The following is a 12,656-nucleotide window of genomic DNA, read 5'->3' as shown; positions in this document are numbered from 1 at the left end:
CTATACCCACGAAAAAAAAAAGAAAACACTGAACCGATGCGGAAACAAAATACGTTTGTGTGCATGAAGCCTTATTGCTCTGAATTTTTTAAAAGGGATGGGGGTGAGGGCTCCCTCAGTTTCTATGTGGGTCCCCAGAAATCCTGGTGGCAGTCCTGCATACAGGTAACGCTCTATGCTGTGAGCACAGATGAATACCAGGCCGTCATGCAGATGTGAACTTGGCATGGTTCATATTGCACTATATAAATTTACATCTGTTTAACTATTTATGGTTTATTTCATGTGTGTTGCAATATTATTATATAGAGGGGTTGTCAGAGAAAATTTTAAACTCCTCCAAATAACAAAAAGTCATACCTACCCCTTTTCTCCCCTGCCAATTCTAGTCTGTTGTTCAGCTTCTGCATAGCTGATGTCCTCTTCCTGTCCAAACCAGATGCATCCAATCACTGGCATGTCACTGCTGAGGCTAGTGATTGGCTGCTGTGGTATGGACAGGACGTCACCGCTGCCAACAGGAATGTAAACGCTGGGAGGGGCCCTGACTTTTTTGATATTTTGGAACATTTGCTGCTGCCTCAGATTTTACTGTTCTCGGGTAACCCCTACAGTGCTTGGCATTTTGTGCTTGTACGCTCCTGCCCTGTAAATCCAGGAACTGTCTGTGGTGATAGACTGAAGAATTGAAAAACATACTTGTAACATTTGTGCTTTATAATTATTGTTAGTAATAGTCTATGTGCTGGGAGAGTGCCCATCCCCCAACCCACATCTAAGGCTTTATTAGGCCTTATGCACACGGCCGTTGTTTTGGTCCGCATGCGCACGAATTCACTTCAATGGGGCCACAAAAGATGCAGACAGCACTCCATGTCGCATCCATTGCTCCGTTCCGTGGTCCAAAAAAAAAAATATAACCTGTCCTATTCTTGACAAGAATAGGCAGTTATATTAAAGGCAAAAGGTAGCTCCCCAAAATATTGTCTTTTAGGGGATGAATACTTGTGTACATAAAATTTCTAATATTTTTTTCTTAATTTATGGTTTATCATGGTAAACAATATTTTGCACCTGCAAATCCCTCCAAAATACACTTTAGTTCCAGGTTGTAATACAACAAAACAGGGAAGACAACCACTGAGAGGAGGTGTGAATACTGAACAATGCAGTAAATTGTATTCATGTAGGTAACAAATCCTCCTCGTACACAAAGGCATGTGTTTATTGCAGTTTGTTGCCGTCATTTTCCCAAAACTGCAACAACGCTAAACCCTGGTTCACCAGAACAGCGTAATCAACAAAACCAAGAAGTATAAATTCACATAAAGGTAGAAAAGATCATCATGTACGCTAAATTTTGTTGAAACGGACAATCACCTTGTGTGGCATTCTAGAAAAGTGCCTTCTGATGATATTGCTCCTCACAATGGTGTCTTACAAAATACAGCTGCATTTTTATCAGTCTGTACACACTTTAAATGTCAAGCTCTTCCATTCTGTGACTTCATTTGGGCTTTCAAAGGCGTTGATTTACTAGATAGTGAATATTAAATATTCACATCCGTTTGTGTTGCTATGGATTTTAATATCTAATATTGCTACAAAGCTTGACTGTGCAGGCACTTAAGCGTCTGTATAATTTAATTTTCAGGTTTGCTTAGAGCGCAGGTTGTATACAAAAACAATTGATGTTCATTTATCCTTTTTTTTTTATTATTATTATTGCAAAGGGGTTTCCAGGATTTGAAAATTTTAAATAGTAGTCTTGTGTGACCCAAGAGATCATCTACAATAATCCTGAAGACTGATAAATACTGAACAGGTTTTCTTATGTTTTTACTTTGGTGAGAGACATACCTTCAATGGAGGCAGATCATGTGACTGCCGCGGGGCCCGGTGCCGAACTTTTCTCTTCACAATGTAAAAGCACTGCATTTTCAAGCATCCAGCACTAGTGGGAGGTCAGTGAAAATAGATTGGAGCTTCAAAGTTTGTCAATTGTAACTACATAAATTCCTGTGCACTGAGCTCCCTCTAGTGGTGGCTGCAGGCAGCTAGCTTTAAGAGAAGCAGATTTACCGTAGCAGTGTATTTATGCCAGTGGGCTGCGGGAATACAATGAGAAATATGGTGGTCAGAATGAGCGCCATATTTAACAAGCACCTGTTCCACCTTTTCTGACATAGAAGTTGGATAAAATAGGCCAAGGGTGACTTTATTATAATTTTTTTATGAAATCCTAAAAAATAAAACAATTCTGTAGAAATCTGCGGTGTTTCACTTTGCATTCTGCATTGCTTGTGAGTGATTGATACATGAATACTAGGAAACTGGGGCTGCATGGTTTTCATTTGGAGGCAGTGCTTCAGTTCATGCAGCCGGTAGTTTCTGCCGTAGTAAAAGCTGTTAAAATCGTGTGAACTACTGCTGTCTGATGTATAGTAACACAGAGTGGTAAAATGCAAAAGATGCCCTCTTAGTGATACAGATGGTGTATCTGCACCACCACTTAAAGGGAACCTGTCACTATCAAAATGCAAAATGCTCTGCTCCTCCTGCTCTATAACATGCAGCCTTAAGCTCAGACACCATGTTCAGCCATGGATTGGGTCTCTGTATTGTCTGTTCTTTTCTCTGACTTATTGACTTGAATGGAAGAGTCTAGAATTAGAATTGGACCAAAAGTAGTGAATGCTGCAATTTTGTTTTTAATGCACAGACCGATGGGTTGTGTGGATAATTGGCCTATTGTCTGTAATGTAAGTCTTTTTTGTGGGAATAATGATATGAATAGTAATTCATGAAATTATTATTTTTTTAAATTTCCAACTTTCTCCCCTAAAAAGTTTTTGTTTTTTAATGGTAAAAGTGAAACAATAAGAACCTGTACACATATTTGCTATTGCCGTACCGGTAATGACGCGTACTGTAAAATTATTATTTCACACATTTAAAGTTAGTCACCGCAAGAAGGAAAAATCTGAATAAAAAGCAGTCAAAAAGTCTTCTGTACCACCAAAATGGTACCTGTGAAAACCACTAGTCATCTTACAGATAAACTATATAAAATTGGTATAGCTGTAATCATACTGACCCAGAGAATAAAGTTATCATGTTGTTTATGTTGCAAAATGAACATTGAGTAATGTAAAACTTAGTGTCCCTGAGTTTCCAAAAAAAGTTTGCATAATGGCTGTGCTTCTTTGTACAATCATAACTGTGATGGAGCTGGCGTTTTTAGGGTTTCGCTAAAGGCTTTTAGCCATATCATTCCCTGTTTCAGCTGCACAACCAGATGCATTTCACTCAGAAGCAGTGGGTCTCTCCCTTCTGTTGAATCTGCCAGTACTGTATGCAGTGAACTCACATCCCTTACTTCTCACTACGTTTGTTTTCTTCTAGTGAGCTCAGAAAGCTGCCAAGGCCTGTTTTGCATTTGCATTTGACAGATCTGGCAGGCTGTTCCGACCGGGAAAAACCTACTGTATCAGTCATTGCCGGGCACTTTTCAAATTCCGTCCAGCACCATTAACTATAATGGGGACTGGCAGAGATCCGTCCGCAACCTGGCAAATATGCAAGATTTGGCTGGACGAAAACCACTGCACACAGCAGCTTTTGTCCGGCTGACTCTGTGCATATTTGCTGGGTTGTGGCCGGAACTCCACTGGTCCCCATTATAGTGAATGGGGCCTGCGGGTGTTGGGTAGCATCCGGCAGTGATGAACCAGACATCTCCTGCAGTCTGCTCCCTGCCGGAACAGCCTGCTGGAGATGGTAAGCGCTAGTGTGAAACTAGCCCAAGGAGATGAGGCTTACAGACACAGGTGTTTATCTGCTCTTCAGAAGCAGTGTATAGGCAGTGATTCTATCAGGCTCAGGATCTCAGCTAGCTCTGACACTTCCTCTCAGCCGTCTTCTGTGTCGTCTTCTTTTGTGTTAGGCTTCTTTCATTGCTGAACAGGACTTGTGGTGAGCGTCCATTACAGGTCAAGGACCTTTTGATGACGTCACTCCGGTCATCACATGATCCATCACCATGGTAAAAGATCATGTGATGACCGGAGTGACGTCATCAAAGGTCCTGTTCCTGCATTTAATGCTCACCACAGGTCCTATTCAACAAAGGAGACAGAAGGAGATGCCGGGCTACACGATCAAGTGGACTAAGGTGAGTTAAAAAAATTTTTTTAACCCCTCCAGCACTGTTTTACTATGCATTCTGTATTCAGAATGCTATTATTTTCCCTTATAACCATGTTATAAGGGAAAATAATAATGATCGGGTCTCCATCCCGATCGTCTTCTAGCAACCGTGCGTGAAAATCGCAACGCATCCGCACTTGCTTGCGGATGCTTGCGATTTTCACGCAACCCCATTCATTTCTATGGGGCCTGCATTACGTGAAAAACGCACAAAGAGGAGTATGCTGCGATTTTCACGCAACGCACAAGTGATGCGTGAAAATCACCGCTCATGTGAACAGCCCCATAGAAATGAATGGGTCAGTATTCAGTGCGGGTGCAATGCGTTCACCTCCCGCATCGCATCCGCGCGGAATACTCGCTCGTGTGAAAGGGGCCTTACAGGGGACGGATCTTGCCTGACAACAGGCAGTGGACTGCGAGTTAGGTGGAAGTGAGACCCCTAGTGGCCATCACCTTACCTTTTTTTTCAGGTGGATGCAGACAAATTTTTTAAATGAAGTGGTTTAGGAATTTGCTATTTACCCAATTCTCTATTAAATGAAGTGAAATTGTGTAAGTACAGTGACTCTTTAAAAAGACAGGTTTTTTTAGCACTCCGATTTAAAAGTTAATCCATAGTTATGTGTACTGCAAAATGGTGCAATTACAAACTAAAACTTGTCCCACAAAAAACAAGCCCCCCTACAGCTACATCGAGGAGAAAGTAAGATTTATGGCTAGTGATCAGCGAAGCGATTTTCGGATGTTAAATGCAAAGTCGCTTCGTTCATACCGTCGGATTAATACAGTACCAAGGTACCAGATGGAACAGAGGCTGAGTTCGGTTTCAAGTTTTGAAGTGGTTTTCCACTTTAAAAATCAATTGCCAAAGCTACAGTATTCAACAAAGTCAAGCGCGACTTGGCAAATAACTAACTTCGGCTCATTGGAGCCCATACATTCTAATATGGTACTCTAGTTATGGCTCTTGAAATATGACAATGAAAAAATTGGCCGAAAAAACTAGCGACGCGACTGAGACGTGTGGTCGTACCCCTACTCTGAGGCCTGCCATGGGCGTAAAAAAAATAAAAAAATACGTGTACGGCAATGGTTTTCCAAGGGTAAAATTTGGACATAGTGAATGTAATGTGGGTAATGATAATGTATTATTGATTGCCACTTGTCACCAGGCAAAATATGTGCCTGTGCAAAACGCCCCTAATGGCGTCGTTCACATCACAGTTTCTCCTTTCCATTCTCCGGCTCCGTTGAGGAGCAGGAGAACGGAAAGGACGGATTCTGCAGATAACCGAGACCTAACTGAGCGTAACAGAGCCTAAAGACCCCATAGACTATAATGGAGTCCGTTCAGTGTCCGCTCAGAACATGATTTTTGAGCGGAGACGAAAGTCCTGCATGGAAAAATATGCAACTGGGTATATATTAAAATAAAAAAAAGCTTTAAAACCACGCAGATGTGGTTTAGATTTATTTACTTTAATTATTATTATTTTTTATTATAAACCAACCCTGAACTGCTATGTGTGAGCATACCCAAGTGGTAGTGAAGAATTTGTACCAGGCCTGTTTTCTCGTGGCCACAAAAGGCTTTCTAATATGAAGTGCTATCTGTTGCATATACTGTGTGAATAGAGAGAGTGAATGATTAATAGGTTATTTTATTTACCAGTATTTATTTTTTATTTATTTTTTAGTTCTCCATCTGGCAGTAATGTAACAATATTGAGGTATCTCAGAAAAATGAGACTTTGAATCTTTTCGCTCACTTATTTTTATAATCTTTCCCAGTGCACTTCTTGTAGCCAGGCTTCTCTTAAATCTACCATTAGTGAATTTTCTAGCACCCTAATTAGGCTACATGCACACAACCGTATGTGTGTTGCGGTCCACAAATGCGAAGCCGAAAAATTTTTTGTGGACCCATTGAAATGAATGGGTCCGCATCCTATCCGCAAAAAAAAAAAAAAACGGACACGGAAATAAACAACGTTCGTATGTTTTGTAGCCTTATATATATTTTTTCCCCTATTAGTCAGGTTGGTTATTCTAATCTACTTTGCATCTGAATTGGCTTCAATGAATTTTCTGGATGCAGTTTCTGTCTTTGCCTTTCTTTGTGTCGCAGAAAAAGAATATTGCGATTTGTAAAACGTCTTGGTAGGAGCCGCAGATCAGTCTCATTTGAAAGTGCCTGGAATAAAGTGAGCCTGTGGGATCGCTGCTTCTTTAAAAGCATTGCCACTTCCAAATTCACCTGTTTATCCACTAGCAAGAAGTCTGTTAGAAAGGCCTGTTCACCAGAATAGGATCATGTGAGGATGTGATGGTGGGAGGAGGAGGGTGTGAGAAGGAAGACGCGGGCTGTACTCGGCTCTCGATCTGGAGCCTGTCATGGAAATCTTAGCTCTCGCAGTAGCAGGGATCTTCCAAGCATCAGCGCTCAGCATTGATTATTAAAAAGACGCCGAATTGTTTTCCCTGTTGCAGGCCGCTTGCAGTTTTGTGCCTGGCAGTGCTGGCTTAGTATGCTTCTCCTTTACACGTTTCTTTTCTTCCTAGAATCAATCTACCGTCGAGGGGCCAGAAGATGGAGGAAGCTCTACCGAGTGAATGGGCATCTGTTTCAAGCCAAACGCTTTAACAGAGTAAGTGATTCATCAGAAAAAATCAGCTCCTACATTCTCCGGGATGTGCTGTGCTACCGAATGTCGCTTCATTTTATACACGGGGAAGATAAAATGGATCATTGTAAATATAGTGTGTCACAGCCAAAAGCGTGGGCTTCCACAATACCTCATTTCTGTGCCGAATGTCATTTTATCATTGTCATAGGCATCTTTTGTGCCTCGTTTGCCACTACCCTGCACGCTGTACTGAGAGGTGTGCCTTGTAGAACAATCAGTGCAATCCAACATTGATCCTGCAAGTAAAGTAGATTTCATTGCTTTTCTCAAACAAGCTTTGGATGTTGGGGGTTTTATCTCTTGGTTTCACATTTCCAACATTCTGTATGTAACTGGGCCACCGATAGAATTATTGACAGTGCCATCATATCCTCCCAGCAGTAATCCTATTATATTGGCCAAGTGAGAACAGGATGCACTGGTCCTTATCTCCAGTCTAAAATGTGATTTGTCATGGGGAGTAGTAATGTGAATGTGACCTCCATGTTGGCAGAGTGGAACAGCTCTTCTATCCCTTTTTGATTGTGTTCATAGCATTGCTTGTTATCCACAAGGTAAATGGTCTCCGACCAGTGGCTGTTGAAACTACAACTCCCCGCAGCTGTCGGGGTATGCTGGTAGTTGTAGTTTCCCAGCAGCTGGGGAGCCACAGATTAATAGGTCATATCCCGAGAATGTCCTCTTTGCTAAGAAAAATGGTGGAATTATTTCATGTGTTCATTGTAATGTACCGTGTGCCCGGGCCAAGTGGAGGCAGCCATTTTTATATCTTTTATCGTGTCTAGATTTTGCACCGGTGACTACTAGTCCCATGATAATGTCACTATTAGGCCATATTATATTGTCAGCCCGTGCTGAGTGTAGGTTACAATAACTTCTTAAAGGAGCAGTCCAAGAAAATGAATGTTCTGTTAAGGAGGGGGCTGTGCTGTTGTTGAAATCACTGAGATGTGCTCTGCTCCTGTGTCAGTTTTTCCTGGAGTGTTCCTTTAAACTTACATCATCAGTTGTCACAGTCCTCCTTCTTGGGGGAACCAGGTTCCCTTCAGCCTGTATTTTTTTTTTAAATCAAGATAGTTTTTATTGAAAGAGTAAAACACGGTGCACAACATATACAGTACAGACCAAAAGTTTGGACACACCTTCTCATTCAAAGAGTTTTCTTTATTTTCATGACTATGAAGGCATCAAAACTGTGAATTAACACATGTGGAATTATATACATAACAAACAAGTGTGAAACAACTGAAAATATGTCATATTCTAGGTTCTTCAAAGTAGCCACCTTTTGCTTTGATTACTGCTTTGCACACTCTTGGCATTCTCTTAGCACTTGTTGGCCCTTTTGCCTTCACTCTGCGGTCCAGCTCACCCCAAACCATCTCGATTGGGTTCAGGTCCAGTGACTGTGGAGGCCAGGTCATCTGGCGCAGCACCCCATCACTCTCCTTCATGGTCAAATAGCCCTTACTTTCAAAGTTTTCCCAATTTTTCGGCTGACTGACTGACCTTCATTTCTTAAAGTAATGATGGCCACTCGTTTTTCTTAGCTGCTTTTTTCTTGCCATAATACAAATTCTAACAGTCTATTCAGTAGGACTATCAGCTGTGTATCCACCTGACTTCTCCTCAACGCCACTGATGGTCCCAACCCCATTTATAAGGCAAGAAATCCCACTTATTAAACCTGACAGGGCACACCTGTGAAGTGAAAACCATTTCAGGGGACTACCTCTTGAAGCTCGTCAAGAGAATGCCAAGAGTGTGCAAAGCAGTAATCAAAGCAAAAGGTGGCTACTTTGAAGAACCTAGAATATGACATATTTTCAGTTGTTTCACACTTGTTTGTTATGTATATAATTCCACATGTGTTAATTCATAGTTTTGATGCCTTCAGTGTGAATCTACAATTTTCATAGTCATGAAAATAAAGAAAACTCTTTGAATGAGAAGGTGTGTCCAAACTTTTGGTCTGTACTGTACACATATTGTATATTTCAACATACAATGGCATGTATAATAAAATAAATTTGTGCCCCTTTTTAAAAAAAATATAAATACAATGTTGTTGTGTCAGCTTATTATTTCCAAGGAGTACACATTAATCACAATGTATCCAGGGCGTACACACATTATAATAAAACCCGATCATTAAACCAAGCTCAAACATTTCAAACCTGTGAGACAACCGAGCGCTACAAAGCAGTATCTCTTCGGTGTTGCAGCACTGTCCATTGCGAAACACTAGTGCGCAGCCATAATGCCCAGCGTTCCCACTATACCAAGCCAACCAGTCGCAGTCTCCCAGTCCCAGAAATTTGGTATCTTATGCATTCCGCAGAGAGGGTCCCTGACACAAGACCCGGAGCACTTAACCATCCCTGCCAAATAGATAGAAACTTATTAGGACACTTCCTTTTTAGGTATATTCCCCTTTCATATCTTAGGATGGTGTTCATTCTATTAAGGTATTCCCGAGAGGTGGGCGGGTCATGGTTGGTCCAGTGTTTAACTATTACTATTCGGGCCTGGAACAGCATTCTCTGCATACATATAGGTAAGTTAGTATCCCCCTCGTCAACTTCTAGCAGTCCCAGAAGACAAAACCTAGGGTCTCCACAAACATCCACTTGGGTAACATCTCTGATAATCCTGGCAATATCCGTCCAGTATGTACCTAACTTAGAACAATCCCAGAACATATGTACCCTTCAGCCTGTAAATGTTATACAATGCAGCAGATGTCAATACTTGGCTGCTGGACTTGCAGGGGTAACATGATACAGCACCACACTATAAGGGTATGACCATGTGGTCAGGTTTTTGCATGCAGTTTTGGAAGCCAAAACCAGGCGTGAATTCCAAATGGAGGAAACATCATATCTATCCTTCATATTTATGCAGCACCGCACTATAAGGGTTACGACCACATGGTCCGGTTTCTGGATGCAGTTTTGGAAGCCAAAACCATGAGTTAATTAAAAAAAGCAGAGAAATCATATCTTTGCTTTTACGATCCACTCCTGATTTTGGTTTTCAAAACTGTATGCAAAAATCTGACCGTGTAGTCATACCTTAATCCAGTGATGGCTAACCTTGGCACTCCAGCTGTGGTGAAACTACGACTCCCAGCATGCTCCATTTATTTCTATAGAGTTCTGAGAGCAGCCAAGCAAGCGGGGCATCTTGGGAGTTGTAGTTTTACCACAGCTGGAGTGCCAAGGTTAGCCATCACTGCGTTAATCCCATTATTCCTGCTCATCATGGAAGCAATTCTGATAAAATATAAGAGAATTAGTACAGTATAAGTTTACGTTAAGTGACACAAATTGTCTGAGTTGCGTGTACAGTAGACGGGCAGTTGTATCATATGCACTGCTCTGGCCATGTTTTATGGCTTGATCTCCTGATGTATGCATTACCTTTAATGTACATAAGTGCACTGGCTACAAGCAAATGGTGCTGGGAAACTGTTGGCATGTATTCCTCGATTTATATCCAGTGGAGGATCACGGTTAATGCTGTTCAATTATTGACGGCGCAGTCATGCCTGTCATTTTAATGATACTTCGATTACAGAGCCTGAACAGTGTGACATGACCGGTGTGGCAAAATGGTGACTTTTTGCTTCATTTTCAGAAAGCCTACTGTGGCCAGTGCAGTGAAAGGATATGGGGCCTTGGGAGGCAAGGCTACAAGTGTATCAACTGCAAGCTACTTGTCCATAAACGCTGTCACATACTTGTCCCACTGACCTGCAGAAAGCATATGGTGAGTGTCACTTTACACTATTATATACCGCCATACACTGTACTCCTGTACAGACCTGATATATAACTCTCCTGTCTGTAATACATGAACGGGCACATTTTTGGTACATAGAATGTAATCTCCCTTAAAATTAGTCTAGACAACATGGCCACCATTGCAGTAGCAGGGGATTGTCACCCATCTATCTTAATTATGCATTGATAGAGCCTCTGACTCTAATATTGCTATACAACAGTGATCTCCAACCTGTGGCTCTCCAGCTGTTGCAAACCTGCATCTACCATCAGGGCACGATGAGAGTTGTAGTTTTGCAATCGCTTGAGAGCCACAGGTTGGGGTACATTGCTATACAGTGAAACAGATTTTGGCTCTAGGAGAGCTGTACATAGTTCTGGTAGATCTAATGGTGGTCATAATGTTCCTGACATCTGCTTCCTAAAAAAAATCGACTTTTTAGGGACTTTATAGGAGAGGATAGGTCATAGGCTAGGTTTTCAGTGGTTTAAAAAAAATAATAATAATCCATCCATCCCCAGCAACAGGAGAGTGAACTGACAGGGTGGTGTGCCCCTGATTGAAACCCTGATTTTGGGTCAAGGTAGTAGACACTAACAAGGCTCTCCTCTTGAAGTGCTGTGTGAATGTCACTGCTGGGGTACCGAGTGACAGTCTCACTGCACTCCTGAAATCTGCTCTGTATCTCCTAGTCTAACTGCAGACCAGGGTGTCTGAGAAGGAAGTTTTAGTCGTGTAATGGTCGGACTGGTAGGAATCGAGTAGAACAGGAAGGTAAGAAATACTGAGAACAAGCAGCAGGTCTAAAATGACAGGAAAGGTAAGGAATGAAAATGGGACTAATGGTGGGTTTACACGGACCAAGGAGCAGCCGCTTATCGGGAAGGAAGCGTTTCTTCCTGACAGTTGGCTGCTCGTTCAATAGGGATGAAACACTGCATTTACATACAGCGATCACCTTCACAGCATGAGAGCTAGCGATCACTATTGCGATTATTCATCCTCAGACAGCTTTATTGTTCCTGGGCAGCAGAGTGCTCTTTAGACCACACGACCTGCTGCCCAGAAATGATAATTGCTTGCAAGAGCAACTGTTTCACTCGATGAATGAGCATTTCACTTGTTCATCGGATGATCGGCTGCACCTTTTATATGTAGGAACGTTCGTCCATGATCTGCCCGACAATTGACCTGTGTAAATCCACCTTTAGCAGAGAGACGCTCTATTGTACAGCCTCTGGTGAGCAGCTTGCTGAATGGAATGTAGTATATGGAGCCGTGTATCTAGATTAAATCCTGTTCAGCGTTACAGTAGGCTTTTACATCAGATTCTGTCAAAAAGACCAGATGAAAATATCCTGCATGCAGGACTTTTTTTTGCGGTAAAAACCCCCTAAGATTCTGACCGGAAACTACAGAGACTCCATTGTAGTTTCCGTTGTTTGCATTGTTCTGCTCCTGTAACGGAGCAGAACAACGGAAACCATAAACGGTGGTGTGAAAGGGGTCTTATTTAGCTTTTTTAAAAAGGGTTGTATAGGATTTAAAAAGACGTGGCTACAGTCCTATTACCTTAATGAGCCACAACACATGAACACAAATGGCTTGTATAACTTGCGAATCAGTCACCACATTTATGCTGTCTTATGTCTGTACATGAATTCGTTTTTAAGAAATGTAACTTTTAAGCGTCCTCTGAAAAAACACTTTATGTACAGACATAAGAGGCAGAGTTGGAATCCCCATGCCAGAGAGCAGCAATAAAAGTGCTGACAGATTCCCCTTAAGTATGCATTTGATAAAGAGCCCTAAAGTTGTTAGGCCTTTGATGCAACAAGGACATCACCACTGACCTTGTTGCACCCAAGCTCCACTCATTTCTGTGGTCAGTCCCTCCCTCACTGCTTTGATTGACATTGCCAGACAATAAGAAAGCAGCCAGGAAGGGGCTGGAAACCATAATGAGTGGAA

At 41.9% G+C, this 12,656-nt stretch overlaps 1 protein-coding gene across 4 annotated transcripts in view; it reads left to right on the top strand.

Annotated features, from left to right (window-relative positions):
- PRKCZ (protein kinase C zeta) overlaps positions 1–12,656 on the top strand; it is a 264,054-nt gene that overhangs the window by 175,697 nt on the left and 75,701 nt on the right. For all 4 annotated transcript variants that reach the window (XM_040427515.1, XM_040427522.1, XM_040427535.1 and 1 more), the window contains 2 exons: positions 6,775–6,860; positions 10,539–10,670. In XM_040427515.1, the coding sequence (XP_040283449.1) occupies positions 6,775–6,860; positions 10,539–10,670 (218 nt within the window). The remainder of the gene's footprint in view (positions 1–6,774; positions 6,861–10,538; positions 10,671–12,656) is intronic.

This window comes from Bufo bufo, chromosome 1 (genome assembly GCF_905171765.1).
Source record: "Bufo bufo chromosome 1, aBufBuf1.1, whole genome shotgun sequence".
In the NCBI taxonomy this organism is placed as follows: domain Eukaryota; kingdom Metazoa; phylum Chordata; class Amphibia; order Anura; family Bufonidae; genus Bufo; species Bufo bufo.
Note: the sequence above shows the minus strand (reverse complement) of the source record. Positions and strands in the feature narration are given on the sequence as shown.